A 17,001-nucleotide genomic window follows, 5' to 3' on the forward strand; every position below is an offset into this window, starting at 1 on the left:
GAATAGAAGTAGAGGAAGCAAACATCTTGCACTGGTCCCACCTTTAGGGAAAAGCATTCAGTCTTTCACCATTAAGTATGATGTTGGCTGTGGGATTTTAATAGAAACTCTTTATGGGGTTGAGAAAATGCCCTTCTATTCCTACTTTGCCAAGAGTTTTTGTCATGAATAGATACTGAATTCTCTCAGATTTTTTCTGCATCTGTTGAGGTGATCATACAATTTTTTACCTTTCTGCTCTTCATATGGTGAAGTTATGTGGTTGATGGTGTGATGTTAATCCAGCCTCGTCTTCCTAGGATAAATCTTGGTTATGATGTGTTGTGGTTTTTAGAATATGCTGGATTCGATTTGCTAATATTTCATGAAGAGCTTCCACATTTATGTTCATCAGGAATATAGGACTGTGGTTTTACAAAATGAGTTGAGAAGTGCTGCCTCCTCTTTCTCTATTTGCTGAAAGAGTTGGTGTTAGATATCTATCCGTGACACCAGTATTCTATTACACCATCTCTGTTATGGTGTAAGATATCTATTGTTCTTCTCTAAAACTTCTCTAGTTCACCAGTGAAGGCATCTGGGCTTGAGGTTTTCTTTGGTACAAAATTTTTCATTATAAATTTAACTTCTTTAACATTTAAAAGACTATAAAGGGGGCGCCTGGGTGGCTCAGTGGGTTAAAGCCTCTGCCTTCGGCTCGGGTCATGGTCCCAGGGTCCTGGGATCAAGCCCCACATGGGGCTCTCTGCTCAGCGGGGAACCTGCTTCCTCCTCTCTCTCTCTACCTGCTTCTCTGCCTACTTGTGACCTCTGTCTGTCAAATAAATAAATAAAATCTTTTTAAAAAATAAATAAATAAAATAAAGGACTATTAAGATGTTTTATTTTTTCTTGGGTCAGTTTTGGTAATTTTTCAGGGAACGATCCATTTCATGTAAGTTATCCGGTTTACTGGTATAGTGTTGTTCATAATATTTTGTTATCTTTCAAGTATCTGTAGGATGTGTAGTGATACTTTCTTTGTCATTTCCAATCTTAGAACTTGTGGATTCTCTCTTTTTTCTTCTTGATCATTCTGGCTAGAGGCTAGTCAGTTTTAATGATTTTTTTAAATTAAGAACTAGCTTTTGCTTGCCTTACTTTTTCTCTTTTCCCCCCTCTGATTTAAGTTTTATTACTCTTTGTTTTTACTGTTTACCATCTTCTACTTACTTTGGGTTTTATTCACTCTTCTTGGGGTGGGGAAGTTACGTCATTGATTTATTCTGTTGTGGTTGCAGGAAATGCATCATACGATTTCTGTTAAGTTTATACAATGATTTTCTTTATCCCTAGTAATATTTCATGTCCTAAAATTTCCTTTGTCTGATTTGAACTTAGTCACTCAAGCTTTCTTTTGATTAATGTTTTCATGTTTGATCTTTTTTCTGTGCTTTTACTATTAACCTGTTTTTTGTTACTATACTTAAGTTGCATTTCTTATAAACAGCTGTGCTTTCCTTTATTGTCCAATCTGACAATCTTCTTTTTAAGTGGAACGTTAGGTCTTTTACATTGAGTATAATTATGGATAAAGTTGGGTTTAAGTCTGCCAACTTACTGTTTGTTTCCTACTTGTGTTACCTGGTTTGGATTATTTTTTTCCTGCTTCATTTGATTATTTTTTATGATCTCATTTTACCTCCCCAATTGTCTTGTTATCTGTAACTCTTTGTCTTATTTTTTCAGTGATTACTTAGAGTTTACAATCACCATCTTTAATTTATTACACTGTACCTTCAAATAATATTATACTACTTCTCATACAATGGAAGAATCTTCCAGTACACTTATTTTCTCTCTCTAGTCCTTTGTGTATCGTTATTCATTTTATTCCTAATGGTACAGTACATTGTTACTATTTTTGCTTTCTTCTTTCACCTTAGAAAAATATGGAATGCCTCTCAAATTTCATGTCATCCTTGTGCATGGCCAAGCTAATCTTCCCTATACTGTTCCAGTTTTAGTATATGTGCTGCCGAAGCGAGCGCTACTATCTTTGCTTTTAAATAGTCAATGATCTTCTTAGGAAATTAAAAATGGGAAAAATAGCATTTTATTTTTATATATTTACCATTTCTGGTGTTGTTTATTCTTTTGTGCACATCCAGGTTTCTGTCCAGCACCATTTTCTTTCAGTCTGTATCTTCTCCCTTAACATTTCTTACAGTGTGGGCACGCTGTGAGCTGTACCAGCTTTCTTTCATCTGAGGGGGAAAAAAAGCAAAACTCAACCTCATTTTTTTGAAAGACATTTTTCTTGGGTATAAAACTGTACATTGGCAATTTTGGGTTTATTTGTTTGTTTCTCTCTCTGTCTCTCAGAACTGGCCTGCTTTATTTTTGACAGGAGGTCCCTAGTTAGTCTTAATTTTCTTCCCCTGCGCAGAACAAGCCTTCTCTTCTCTGGCTTTTAAGATTGCCTTTTTATTCTTCTTTTCAGCAATTTGTTGAGGTTTATTGGTGTTCTGTGTTTAGCCTATTTGTAATTTGTTGAGTTTCTTGGAGTTTCATGTTTATAACCCTTACCAAATTTGGAATATTTCTCCCCTGTTTCTTCAGATCTACTCCTTGCCCCTCTCCAGGACCAGCATTAGACCGCCTGGTACCATTCCGTAGGTTGCCGAGGTTTTAGTAACTTTTTTCCTGTTCAGACAGTTTCTATGATTGTGTCTGTGAATTCACTGATCTTTATTCTTTTGCAGTGTCTAATCTGGTGTTAAGCCAATTGAGGGAATTTTTTTTTTTTTTCCATTTTGGACGTTGTATTTCAAGCTCCAGAATTCCATTTGATTCTTCTTCATAGCTTCCATTTCTCTCCTCATTGTGTTCATATTTTTCTTTAAATCCTTGAACAGGCTTATAATAGCTGTTGACGTCGTCATCAACTAATCCCATTATCTCTTGTCATTTCTAGTTCTGTTTTTATTAACTTATCTCCCCCCACCCCACCCCCCGATTATCCTATTTCTTTGCATTTTTTGCAGTCATTTTTGTGGCTGAGACATTTTCGTAGAGGACGTTGTTTTTGCCTATACATTTAGATGATGATGGGAATGTTTCCAAATACCTACTTCTGAAATGCTACCACTATAGCATGAGCTTCTTTCAAGAAGTGGGTTTTTTCCCAGTAAGTATTAAAACATCAACTAGGGGGCGCCTGGGTGGCTCAGTGGGTTAAGCCTCTGCCTTCGGCTCAGGTCATGATCTCAGGATCGAGTCCCGCATCGGGCTCTCTGCTCAGCAGGGAGCCTGCTTCCCCCTCTCTCTCTCTGCCTGCCTCTCCGTCTACTTGTGATTTCTCTCTGTCAAATAAATAAAACAAAATCTTTTTTTAAAAAAATCAACTAGATCATGTGTTTGTTTTTTCAAAAATGTCTGCAAGGTAGCGTACTACTGATAGCCATCTGCCATCAGAGAACAGGGCAGCTAATGTGGAACGTTTAACTTTTCAAAAGAAAATTGCGTAACTCGTCTTTAAGCCTAAAACTCTTAAATACTTTGCCACTAAACCAACAAGCCTTTCTTTGGTCCTGAGTACTGCAGTTTTCTTCTTGTGGGCCAGAGGCTTACCTTGCCAGCATCCTCTGCTGACGGGTTTTCCCTTCAGGAGTAGAACTGAATACAAACTTGATTCAGACGTTGTATTTTTAGTGAGACTGGTGTGCTACTTACCGTGTCGGTGGTAATTGGTATTTTCAGATTCAGAATTCTGTTTGATTCTTCTTTATGTCTTCTCTTTCTCTCCTTAACTTTGTTTGTATTCTTCTTTAGCTACCTAAACACAGGCCTCAGTCACTGACGATGTGTCCCTTGAAGTCCTTCTCTTCCTTTGACTGCAGCCTTGCTGGCTTCTCTCTGTGCCTGGAATATGCCACATTCACATCCGCCTCCGGGCCTTTGCACTGCTCTTCTCTCTGCCAAGAGGCTTCTTTGGCACCCACATCTTAATCTCATCTTTGGCACCCACATCTTAATCTCAGTGCCACCTCTTCCAGGAAGCCCTCCCTGTCCATATGTCTCCAGGACCCATTCCCTGTTCCCACACCCTGTTTCCTCTCATAGTCCTGCTTGGCAGTGCTTGAAAGTATTTTGTTTTGCTTAGTTTTGCTTTTTGTCCATTTCCTTCATTTCAGTAGAATGTCAGGCCTTTGAGAGCAAGGGTTGGTCTTCTTACCGCCATGCCCCCCACCCAGCACCTAGAATGGTCCTGACGTCATAAAACTTAACACGGGCACCGGCAGTCGGACTGAAGTGTTCTCCTGGCCCTGCCTGGCGCTTCCGTGCCCACTTGCTGCATCTTCCACCAGGCCTGATTGCCCCCACGGTCTCCACAGGTCTAAACCCTATCACCTCCTTAAAAAAAAGAAGAAAAAGAAAAAAAAAGTTTACCTTTGCCAGTTGTCTCCATCCGGGAGTAGTCTCCAGCTCATCTCGCCAGTGTCGCCCTCTTTGCTTTCCCTTTGGTCATTTGTGAACTTGCTGTGTCTCTCCCGTGAGGCTGGTCCCAGCTGATGCTGCCGCACGTTCGTCCCCGCGCCTCACCCGGGCCTTGCCCGGAGCAGAGAGATGCGTAGGAAATACTTGTTAAATTAGTGCTTGAAGAGACAGTATAATTTAGTTGGCTGCCAGTTCAGGAAGCAGAAATCCTAATTAGAATTGTGCGTGCCTGTTTGCCTCCGACTTCTCTCCTCCCCCCCACCCCCCACCCAAGTCCCTGGGTGGGATGCCAGCGCCCCCTCCCCCGACCTCTGACTGTGACGGCTGGAATTAATGAGGTCATGTTACATGTACTTAGGAGAAGGTGCTGGGTAAATACAGGTGATGGCATTGTTGTTGTTTGTTGTAATTATGTTCTGGGTCTTGTGTTGCATAATGAGCTCCATAATGCCTCAAAGAGCGTTTTAGGAATTAACTATCAGATGATTGCAAAACACTTTGCAAGTTTGTCACGTTGGGTGGATGGAACCAACGATCAAGCCCGTTGAACTGGAAGAGGCAAGGAGACGGGTTTGCAGGATTTGGTGTGTTCTCTGGCCTCCATCAGACAATTCCCTAATTGAGCTGCCGAGGTCGGAGGCTTGTGACATTCAGAATGAGACCCAACAATACTTGTGTGGGGTTTAATGGCCCTGGGAGTCATTAACGAGACAAAAAGCCATGATTTCCCCTGGATTAACATACAGGTTGGGGTTCGGAAGCCGAGATTCATTGTTTTGGTCTCCAGCCCAAAATGCTAGAGTCATTATATTGTCATGTGGTAATTAGCTGTTCCTTTAATACAAGTAATAAAAATTAAGCCTAAGAGCGACTTCAGCAATGCCTTTTACATAATCCAAAACAATATTCAAATGCTGGAGGCGTCTAGTCGTTCAACTGTACCGTAGTAAAGTTTGAAGTTTAATACATAGAGATGTTTGAACATTGAGTTCATTCTTTATTCTGTGACCAGTTTTGCTACTTAGGCATTAACCTTTAATAGTGTTAAATTAAATATACATGCCTAATGAATAATTATGAGATTGCCAGAATTTTCATTTACAATGTAATGCTTTGAAATTTTGTCTAAAGGTCTAGTTCCCATTCACTTAATAATGTGCGTGTTATTTTTTATATGTCACTGAGTTCCTGGCTGAATCGAACGAGGGAAGCTATTTTTTATTCGAAGCAGACACAGTGGGTCCTGGCCTTTTAAAAGGAATGGACTAGAAAAGTTGTCGCCAGAAATTTTCGGGACGGAGAGGGCAGGACACTAGCTTAGCTCTTTAAAAATATAATTTGTACGGGCAGCTGTCTGGAAAACCTCCATGCGCGAACGTTAATAGAATTTTATCCAAGTGCAGTGGTTCTCCTTCTCAATCCTTCCCTGACCTCTGTGTCAAGTTCAGATGGGTGTTCTAGATGAAGAGGGCCCTGGGCGGACTGTCTCTGTCCTTCAGGCCTTTTGACCGGTGTGGGGCCACAGGGAGAAGGAAGGGTGGAAAAGGCGGGTGTTGGAGGTGGGGAGATAGGAAAGTACCCTGGAGAAGCGTGAAATGAAAGAAAAAAAAGGACAAAAAACACGGCACCTGGAATGTTCTGAGGAATTCTGCCTCTGGGTTATCACTACCCCCTACTTATAAGGACCCGTCTCCCCAGAATAGCTTTTGAAATCTAATTTAATGTAAATATTTTAATGCTGATTAAAATAATAATGCAGAGCCACAAATGAGAAAGTGACATAGTCATAAACTGTGTAGACACCCGGGATAAATGCCCCCCTCCGGCCCCAGGGGTCGCGTGACAGCCAGTGCTGTGTTAAAGCCCCGCACGCAGGTCCACCGCTACACTGGACATTCCCCAGGGCCGGCCTCTTTGTAAACTCTGCGGAGACACTGGCATCTCGCAGGGCTCCTGGCTCCTGGCGGACTGGCCGACTCAGGCATGGGAGATCTCCCCTCGCTTCCAGGAACCGAGGGTGGTCTGAAAAATTAATGACTCTGGTATTTGAAAATCAAGTGCGCTCTTGAATATATGCCCTTGTTGATGCTCGGGGCCCGGTGTTTAGCATTCCTGCCGCAGAGACTAAATCTTCGCAGCCACCTCACAAGTGAGACTGGCGTCCATACCAGAAATATCTCCAGTAATCTCCTCTAAGCCCAGCGGACTGGGTTATTCCACGCGGACCGGCCGAGAATTCTAGGGGAGGCGCTCGCCCGGTGCCCAGCAGGTGGACCAGACGCACCTTTCTGGCAGCAGAGGAAAGAACGGAGAGCATCAGCGTCTCCCCACCGCACGCTGAGTTAGCAATAGAGTCAAAAGGCCAAGAGTCAGTATTCCAAGTTCCGTGTCTGCAGTCTGGAATTTGAGGGGAGAATCCAGTTTTGTGTAGGTCCGTCTGATCGCAGATCACACACCGAGTTGGCCTGCAGGACGTCATGCGACCCGTGCAGGTGCGGTTTCCCGCATCCGCACTGTGACCCGGGGAGTCTCGCCCCTGCAGCTGGGCGGCCCACCACGGAGCCGGGAAACCCTGGCCAAGCCACTGTGCTCCCAGGAGCTTTAGTCCCACCTGTGAGACAGGAACACGACATGCTGTCACATCCCCTCCCTGGGATGGTGGGGAAGCTCCAGTGAGAAAACATCCTTCAGGGTATCCGTGACGGCAAGATGCTGTCAGGGCATCAGTGGTGCTTCCAGCCTCCCAAGCATTATAGGAGACTTGAGGCTTCTGATGCCTCCCCTTGCCTCCACCACGTGTGTCCCCTTCCTGTCCATCAGCTCGAGGACCCAGAAATCCTCCGAGTGTTGCACCATGCCAGAGCTGTGGGCAGATCCCAGTACACCCGTGGCCACTGCCACACCACAGCCACAAACTGTGGCCCTGGAGGCTGGGGCTGCGTGCCTGTCCTTTGTAGGCAGCAGAGAAGCATCCCTGGCCTGTCACCTGGGGCTCTGCAGGGGGGCAGAGAAGCCTCGGGGGAGCCAGGGGAGGCTGACCTCCTGGGCCCCGCCGTTGGCCCGCTCCGGGCCATGAACGTGGCTGGTCTGTGCCCAGAGTGGGGTGACGTGCATTGTCCTGTCCCGTAGATCCCGTGCCTGCCCTGGACCTCGGGCAGCAGCTCCAGCTCAAAGTGCAGCGTCTGCACGACATTGAAACAGAGAACCAGAAGCTTCGGGAAACTCTGGAAGAGTACAACAAGGAGTTTGCCGAAGTGAAAAATCAAGGTGGGTGCCAGACGGTTCTGTGCTTTACTTTGTCTTGTCTTTGCCTTTTTTGTTGTTGTTGTTCCCCTCTGCCTCTAACTGCCTCCGCACGCTGTCAGGACGAGCTCTAACTGGATTCCACGTCAGGAAGTCAGGGTGGGACCCAAATCAGATTCGTTAGAGAGAGATGATAAGAGTAATAACCCATAGCCGTTTAGAAGCAAAACTTCTCCCGAGCACGGGTGACGACGCCTGCTCTTACAGCCCAAGCCGGGCCTGCCCAGGAGTCTTTCCAGTTCTTCCCAGATCATAGTGGGATGGGGTCAGCCTTTCAGAAGGCTGATGGGCTGCCTGGGGGCGACACCTGTCAGGGAGCCAGCTCGTGATCACAGGGCCGGAGCCCGTAAGTCCTTTGGTAATGGCCGCTGCTCCACGTCCGCTAGTCCTTCTGAGTTGAATGAAAGAGAACCGGCCAGGCTGCCCAGCCGGCGACCCACCAAGGCCGGGAGGGCAGAGGTCGCCCGGCTCTTCCTGTCGGGGAAGAACAGAGGGGTCTCTGCGGCATCTTGAATCCAGATGTGGTCACCGGGTGCGGGAGCCTGCGGGCTTGCCTGTCGCGGGGACAGAGCGCAGCCCCATGTCGCAGCCGCTGCCACTCATTCTGCCAGCACCACCTGAAATGTCACCCGTGTGTTCTGGTTTAGGCATGTGGGCGAGGGAGGAGCTGGGAGCCAGGGGCTGCTGGCCTTTTGGGTGACTTCAGGGGAGCGGCCCTTTCTCCAATCTGTTCCATGCACTGGAAAACAATCACTTAGATCTTTAAAGTGTCCTTGGCTTTGAGACCATTGGAGACAGGCTTCGAGAAGCAGTCCTGAGGACCCCTTTCCCCCGTATCGGGGGGAGTACACTGACCCCCAGGAGCCCCCACCTCACTCTGGCTCCACAGGGACCAGTAAGCCTTTGAGGTGCATCGGGACAGCTTTGTCCTGCTTCACAGTGAGGCACTGGACACAGCGGGCTGGGATCTAGGTTAGAGAAGGGATCGCCTTCCCCCCACACTCCAGGTGACAGAACCCGGGAATGCACGCATCCGGGTTCCTAGAAGCACAGCCCAGGAGGAGGGGGCTGCCTTTCTCCCTCCTGTGACCTCTGACATCTCATTTTGACAGACCCGCTCGTCCTGTTTTTTATGGATGGATTTTTTTGTTACTATTGGAGGAGGTGCAAGGTGGGCCCTGGGCCCTGTGTGGTCTCCCTCGGCGACTGGGCTCGCTTGGCTCCCCTACGGCCAGTGGTCCCGCGAGGAACCGTAACCAGGTGTGGAATGTCCTCCCCAAAGGCCCCATCTGATGGGCTTTTTTCAGTGAGATACCCTAGTCCCCAGACTTCAGAACAAGGCTCCAGAGGCAGACAGACCTGCTTTGAGACCCTCCAGGGCCACTTTTTAGCTCTGAGACCTTAAACAAGTGATTGAGGGACCTCACTTCGTGAAAATCCTCTCTTTCTTGGGTGGGAGGCCTCACATCATAACCACTAAGGATTGTGGTGGGCTTTCTTGAGATGCTGGGGGGCCCTTTAGCGCGCTTTTCCTGGCACTCAGTAAATATCAGAGGATCTTTCTGCCCATGGCTATTTTTTCTAGAAATTCCCACTGTTCCTTATTTATTAATATCTTTACAAAATGACGATTTCCTCTCCTTTCTTCCCAGTATATGATGGTTTTGACTTGGAAAGGTGGGGTGCACATGACGTGTGTTTTCGTCACAGCCGTAGTGTAGATGGATGCAAAGTTAGATCGGAAAGGGCCTCTTGATCAAGTGCTAGAACTCTCCCCGCCATTTAAAGCTGAGCACATGGGCGCCCAGGCGCGCCTATAGAGCAGAGCACTGCGGTTCTCTCTGTGCGGCCAGTCTCCTCCCCCTTCACGGGCTCACAGGGAGGGGCTCCAGCTGGGACCCCCCTGGGGAATGTCCCGGACCCAGGCCGGCCTGCAGGAGGAGGACCAGAGGCTCCAGGATGAGCCAGCCCCGGCTTAGTCTCGGCTGGCCAGCGAGCAGCCCGGGTGCGGTGGGGATGGCAAAGAGATGCCGTCAGACAGAGTGGGAGCCCCCGGCTGGTGCCCCAGCCTCCCCTGGGGGGAGCATGGCTGTGTCACTCTGAGAAACCCCGCCGGAGTGAGCACTGAGGTCCACAGGCAACACAAATAATTCCCACCAGTTTTGAGAGGCAGAAATGCTTCACGGTTAGAGATGCGTGTGTGACACAGTCACACAGACCCAGACTTAGAGAGCGTGCATGTGTTTTCGGAGCTGACCTGTCGTGGTGTCCACGTGGGTCCGCTTCTGCCCAGCTTTGTCCCTGTCACTGTGGCTCTACAGCGACGTGTGTGCTTAGCCGTGAGGCTCACACAGTATTTCTTTCAGGCCCCAAACAGCCAGCCCCAAAGGCAGAAAGACCCCCTTTCTCCTTTCAGATGCCCTGACGGGGTCATTGGTTTTAATTTCCTCTTTCTGTCTCTAAGGAGAACCCAAAGGTTTCCACTGAATGAAAGTGGAAGGTTCTAAGGAGAGCCCTTTGGGTTCCACTTCATGAAAAGGGCCCATTTTTTCTCTTCATGAAAGAGCCTTTGGCTTTTCTCCCCTAAGCCGTGCGGGTACTAACCGCCCGCGCGTGGGCTCCGGCCTTGCCCCGCATGTCTGTGCAAATGGGGCTGTAAAAGCCGCATGTGGGTCACAGCCTGAAGGACCGAGGGCCCCGAAGCAAGTTCTTACTTGGGCGAAGACCTGGCAGCCAGTGTTGTCACGTGAGCCTGGAGCCCCGTTGTCACAAGCGCCATCCGGGCCTCCCCCAGTTGACCTGCCTAGGCTCCCCCATTCATTCGTGCCTTGGCCCTTTCTCGGCCTCGCCTTCTACGAGACGGATCATGCGCAGCAGGTACAGCTCCCCGAGAGCTCTGCTCTGCTCGGAGCTGGGACCTCAGTGCCTGCCAGGGATGGTCCGGCACAGAGGGTGGGGTGGGGGTGTCTGTGGGAGGGAGCGGGCGGAACAGGCCTGCCCTCGAGCCACCCACGGGTCTGAGTCAGGGTGCTGCCCTGTCCGTTACGTCTGCTTTGGCGTTTCCATTGGGTTCATTAAAACAAGGGCTAGAAGTAATGCATTCAGTGGTGGTGGGGCCCAGGCTATCTGGGGCTAGCCCTGCCCCACGAGGGGCTCTGAGCACTGAGCCCCACAGAGCTCCTCCGTCGCCCAGCCCTCGCCCACACCCCTGGCACTCACTCTCCCAGAGATCTGGCTCCTCCAGGAGTCCCCTGCTCTGCGCACACAGCCCCCAGTTCCGGGGTGCGTCCCTTAGACGTGCACCGTGCCCGCTTAGCACACCACGTCCCCCACGGTACCCCGTCACTTGTGAACCCGCAGGACCGCAGCACAGGGCCAGGCACGTCTCCAGACTCACCTGACTTTGGCCAGGACCCCTTCTTCCAGAACGCACACACGCTTATGAACTGTTTGCTCTGTGAGAAAGTACTTAAACTGCACAAAAACACGATTCATCTTCCCTCAGTAGAGGACTAATTTAAAGCTTATCAATAAGATGATATTCTGTGTGACCACTGATCCCCCCCACTTTTTCGTAAGACGTATTGAAGAAACCGTAGCTCTTCTTCCCAGCAAAATCCATTGATCCTCCGCAGCCTAAATGTTTAAAGTTCAATTTAACATTTAGAGAGTAAAAGGTCTCCGAAGGGACTCGTAACCATTGATTTTGTGTCAGGGTTGAGGAGCTAAAGTTTAGAACAGCGATCCTACCAGGTCGCAGAAGGCTTGTGTGTGTAGCCGCACAGAATCTGCGCCGCTCACTCCCATGTTTCCGTTTCTGCAGAGGTTACGATAAAAGCACTTAAAGAAAAAATCCGAGAATATGAACAGACTCTGAAGAACCAAGCGGAGACTATAGCTCTCGAAAAGGAACAGAAGTTACAAAATGATTTTGCGGAAAAGGAGCGGTGAGTGTCCGGTGGGGTCTGCACGCACTGACACGGTGTTCTTAGCTCTGAACTTGACTCTGCAAGGAGCCTTCGGAGCAAGCTCGGGAGACCAGCCCTGATGGCGAGTCACACTCCGTGCGGCTCTCGCCGAAATTTTGTTTGAAAAGTCAAGGTGTCCCTTACTCTGTCATCTGGGAGATTACCTTGAGGGCCGTGCTTTGTTACTTACCCGAGGGTGGCGTCAGGTAGTCAAGGGGACCAGAGTGTGTCCGTCAAGGCCACGCGGGTCCAAGGCTTGAGCACAAAGCGTGCGCGCTTGGCGTGCGCTGACGTGAGCTGAGATGACAGGGTGTGGCCTTGTGCCCTCTCTGGGGACGCCCTAGACGCACGCTGAAATCCTGCCACCTGGCGAAATGAATGCGGATATTTAACATCAGCCACAAATCTTGGGGTTTTTGGTTTTGGGGGGTTTTGGCTTCTTTTCTGTACCTCGCCACACTCCGTATATCAAGCAGCTGATGTCAGTAAAATCTGTTACGGATAGAGAAACAAGGCTTCAGATTCGGGACCTGCCCTGCTCTCCCAGCCAGCCACCCAGAGGTGGGACCAGAGCCCAGCTCACCACTCCAGCCTCGGCCTCCCCCATGGTCTCACGGAGCCTCCCAGAGTCCTCGCTGCAGGACCAAAGCCGGGCCTGTGCAGTGTGGGAGAGCGGGGCTGGGTACTGCCCCCAGGGGAAAAGGGAGCCCCACAGGGTCAGGGCTCCTAGGATAGCACTTGACGCCCAGAGCAGTTTCTCACCATGTTACTGATACTACGTAGGGTGAGGGTTTGGGGAGGCAAGCCATCAGAATGCCGGCCAGAGAGGAATGTGTAGGTAGAGAAAGGCCATCGCCAGCTGGAACATGGCACAGCCATTAAAATAATAACAGTGTAGAATTTGAAGTAAGACCAGCGATGTATCTAGCATGACACAGAGTGGAAAATGCATGATAGACAATTACATACAGCGTGATTACCACTACGCAGAGCAAAGTCATGCGTCTGAAAATGGAGAGAGTAAATTCATCAGGGAATTTGATATTATTAAATTGACTTTTCAAACTAGGTAAAAGAATTAATTATATTTAAAGATGCAAATATCAGACTGACCACTCGGGATAGAAGATAAAGCTACATGATTTTTTTTTTAATGTCATTCTTTACACCAAGAAATTGAAAGCGATCTAGGCTTTAAACATTAATAATTCAGTTTTGTACATACCAGAAAAAAACTTGGGCAAGTATTCTGTTTTAAGTAATTTTGGAGTAGGTATTTCTTTCTGATCATAATTGAAAACTGATTATTTAAAAATAAATAACAATAAACATTGTAAAAGCATCAAAAAACTGAGAAGACATTTTCCAACCACGTAAAGGCCCTCACAGATTAGTAGGAAAAAACGAGAGCTATGAAGTGGACGCCGGAGATATGCAGACAGTTCGCACGAAGAGAAGCAAGTGCTCAGCTTTACTCAGCAGGAAAATTCGGTTTAATTTTATCTAGTGTTGGCACAGGAAAACAAACACTCACATACTGTTGGCAAGAGTTTAAATTAGTGAGTTTTTTTTGGTTGCTGGGAAGTTTCTCAATATCTATCAGAACAACAATAATAAAAAAAAAATCTCACGTACTCTTTGACCATTCTGACTCCTCTGCTAGAACTTCATCCAGCAGATTCACTGTCACAATTACGCAGCAATGTCTACATAATGATCACTGCAGAATTGTCTAGTAGGAAGAGGCAGTAAACAATCCAACAGTCCACAGAGGCTGGTTATGTTAATTATTTAATAAGAATGAGGGGGAGCCACGTATGCTGGTGTAGAACATTTCCAAAGTAAGGAAGTAAGTGAAAAAGTGGGCAAGTCGCGTGTGCTGTGATCCCTTTCACACTGAAAGGGACAGGGAATGTCTATTACACTGTTGTATATTCCTTGTGAGTTTATAGTATACTTGAGCCGGTGGGTTTTTTTTTTTTTTTTAACTCAGATCCTATAATAGTTTTATAATTGGAATATGTGAAAACGTGAGCAATCCCTTCTCCATAAGGGATGGAAATTTGAACAATTTTTTTAAACGATATAATTTCTACTTTTCTGTATTCCCAGGTTTGTTAGTCTGAGAGCGTGTGTTCTCTTCCTATAATAAACTTATTTTTAGACATTTTCTGCAGATGAGGAGGAAGGAATGCTATTTATTGACCAGGGAATTCATCTGGAGATCAGGGGAAATGTAAATCCGGGGACGCTGGGTTCAAACACTGACAATCGAGCATTAGGTATTATGGTCACATTTACATTCCATTATAACAGACGTGGAGCAGCTGTCACATCTATTAGCACATCCTTTATTCCAACAAATTCCTTCATTGTGTCAGCAAAATGTAAATGTATCATTCTTCTTGGGGAACTTCGGAAAACAATGAGTGCGTGATGATGATTTTTATTTTTATTTTTTTAAATATCTGGCACGTGAAGAGCAAGTTACATTTAAGATGCCCGGCTGTGGCCATCAGCCTGCATCAGGTCCCGCGGGATGCACGCTCCATCTTGTGTCGCATGTGGGTACAGAGTCAGGGTGCTGAAGATTGGGGAGCAGCCACGTGAACGCTCGTGGCACCCCCAGCGGTAGCCCCATCGTGCACCCAGGGCCATTGGCATGGATTGCCGCAAAGATTGTTGGCCGCCGAGCTCCAAAGCACACAGGACGTTCACGTTGGGGAATAAGATGACCAAGTTGGCTTTATTCTCTTCCTTTCTAGAAAGCTGCAGGAGACGCAGATGTCTACCACCTCAAAGCTGGAGGAAGCGGAACACAAAGTTCAAAGTCTGCAGACAGGTGGGACGTTCTGCATCCTAGTCAAGTCCATTTGGGGAAGACGGAAGTGGGGGGCTTTGGGCTGTGCCCTTGTCCCCCCACTCCCCCTTCCATACCCCCATCCCTGTACCAGGCCCCCTGGAGGAGTGAAGGAGCCCACGCTCCTCAGACCCCTCCCCCCAGCCTCTCGACCTTGACTTCCTTCTTACCCACCCTGAGTCGGTAACGTCCAGGTGGGGGGGGTCTGAATTCCTTTCCCAACCCTTCCACACGCCATCCTTTCTTTCTGCTCTTTTTTCAACAAACACATCTAAATCGCCAAACTGTCAAGGACTGACGTCTCATTTGGAACCGTGAGGGGGAAAAAAAAAAAAAACCACAACACTTCTTCCTATCTTAAGCACAGTACTAGTAGAACTTTAAAATTTAAGATGCCCGAAAAGGTTGTTCTGGAGTTTTTATCGTTTCTTTATGCTTTTTTTTTTTTTTTCTCCTCCTTTCTCTTTCTCTTTCTTTTCTTCCCCTGAAAGGGAAACTACGTCATATACTTAATTTGAACATGGGGGGTAAAACATCAGAAGACCTCATAATCCGAGGGAGTACCTCATGCCGGAGTGTGAGAACATAACCACAGCACATTTCCAGACACGTGAATGAGACCCCCCAAGATCTCAAGACACCTTAAAACTCACTAGGAAATCCGTACAAAGAGATAAACGGTCCAGTAGAACGAGGGGCCAGAGATGCAAACAGGTGGTCTGGGGGACATGCACATGGCCAGTACATGCGTGAAAAAACATTAACAATTCTTAACAGGCAAGAGGATGCTCATTAAATCAGGGGAAAGAGTGTTTTGCCTGTCATACTGTCAAAAGAATTTTCTTTAATTGATAATATGCAGTGTTGGTGAGAGTATAAGAAAATAGTCACACTTCTGGTATTGCTGGGAACGTAAGTTGCCCCCTGGGGAGCCAGCCCGCTGGCGTTTGTCTTTCCGGCGTGTTTCGACTCCTTACCCCAGGACCTTGGCTTCTGAGGGTCCTCAGGTGCCTAGCATTTGGCTGGCTTCGGGCAAGAGGTCACTGTTACTGTGTCCCGATACGGAGAGCTTTCCATGCAGATCTGCTCAAGGAAAAGAGCAAGTCTCAGAAAGTATTTGGATCATCCTATCTGTGCAGGGTCGGGAGGGGAAGAAAAAAATATATATATATGTAACTGTGTATGAGAGTATTTTTTAAATAATAAAATATATGTAAAAGCAGGGAATCTACACACTGAACCAGTAACAGGAATTATCGCCGAGGAAGGGCGTGGCTAAGAGGAGGCGGAAGTGAAAGGGGATTTGGGGCCCCTTCTGTGCACTTTTGTTATCTTGGACTCCTTAGAGGCGTATATACTGCTTGTGTACTTTTTCTTTCTTTCTTTTTCTTTGGCGGGGGGAGGGGCAGAGGAAGAGAGAGAGACTCGAACAGGCTCCGCAGTCCGTGCAGAGCCAGCGCAGGGCTCGATCTCATGACCCTGAGATCATGACCTAAGCCGAAACCGAGTCAGATGCTTAACCGACTGAGCCACCCAGGCGCCCCTACTTTACCTTTTCTAGTTTAATTTGAACGACTGGTATCTTATATTAAGGTTTTATGTCCTCTGCCTTTCAGCCCTGGAAAAAACTCGAACAGAATTATTTGACCTGAAAACCAAATACGATGAAGAAATTACTGCCAAGTAAGTCTCTGCCTGGCTTCCACCGTCTGCATGCTTTCGGTCAGGTGTCCCCCAGCTTTGATAATCATGGAAGACACCCCGCCACCCCGCTTTGCCCTCCTGTCTGTTGGCTTTCACAAAACAGTATGGGATTTAGGAGGCGCTCGGCCTCAGGGCTGCCGTGGGGACAACAGCATCACCGCCGTGAGCTGCTCACGTCAGTCTAATGACCGTGGTGTGACAGTAAGCTCTGGAGATCATAGAACACTGGAACTTGTGTCCTTAATTATTGGGAAGCCTCATCAACAAGTGCCTTTTTCTAAGAAAGTTTGGGAACAGGGCATCTTATAGAAGAGGGGACACATGGGACCCTTGGGGGGGGAGCTGGGTCTGTGCAGATGATGTCCCCTTTTCCCTGTGTCCGCAACCTTGGCTCCCACACAGACGTATTTACTCGCGTCACCCTTAGAACATTGGGCATCCATGTACGGACACATCCATGTACAGACACACAGGGCCTGCGTGTGTTGGGGGCGGGCGTGTGTCACACGAGGCTCTTGCCGGAAGGAAATCCGTGATCTGGGGCAGCACGGGCACACTCCACCCACGTGCAGAACACCGGGAAAGAAGGAACAGTAGTGACAGAAATCAAGAGAGATGACAAAGCAGCAGCCGTTGTCCCTGCCCCAGTCTCCCCTGTCAAAGTCCAGACAGGAAGGGCCACCAGAC

At 47.8% G+C, this 17,001-nt stretch overlaps 1 protein-coding gene and 1 non-coding gene across 9 annotated transcripts in view; one reads left to right on the top strand and one right to left on the bottom strand.

The window, feature by feature from the left end:
- Positions 1-17,001, top strand: part of CUX1 (cut like homeobox 1) — a 354,106-nt gene that overhangs the window by 202,911 nt on the left and 134,194 nt on the right. For all 8 annotated transcript variants that reach the window (XM_044232791.1, XM_044232795.1, XM_044232794.1 and 5 more), the window contains exons 5-8: positions 7,609-7,746; positions 11,606-11,729; positions 14,516-14,592; positions 16,227-16,293. In XM_044232791.1, coding sequence (XP_044088726.1) covers positions 7,609-7,746; positions 11,606-11,729; positions 14,516-14,592; positions 16,227-16,293 — 406 coding nt within the window. The remainder of the gene's footprint in view (positions 1-7,608; positions 7,747-11,605; positions 11,730-14,515; positions 14,593-16,226; positions 16,294-17,001) is intronic.
- Positions 1,926-2,030, bottom strand: LOC122896220. The gene has a single exon (XR_006382382.1). It is a non-coding gene; the product is annotated as a U6 spliceosomal RNA (small nuclear RNA).

The sequence above is a fragment of the Neovison vison genome, chromosome 14 (assembly GCF_020171115.1).
Source record: "Neovison vison isolate M4711 chromosome 14, ASM_NN_V1, whole genome shotgun sequence".
NCBI classification, from domain to species: Eukaryota; Metazoa; Chordata; class Mammalia; order Carnivora; family Mustelidae; genus Neogale; species Neogale vison.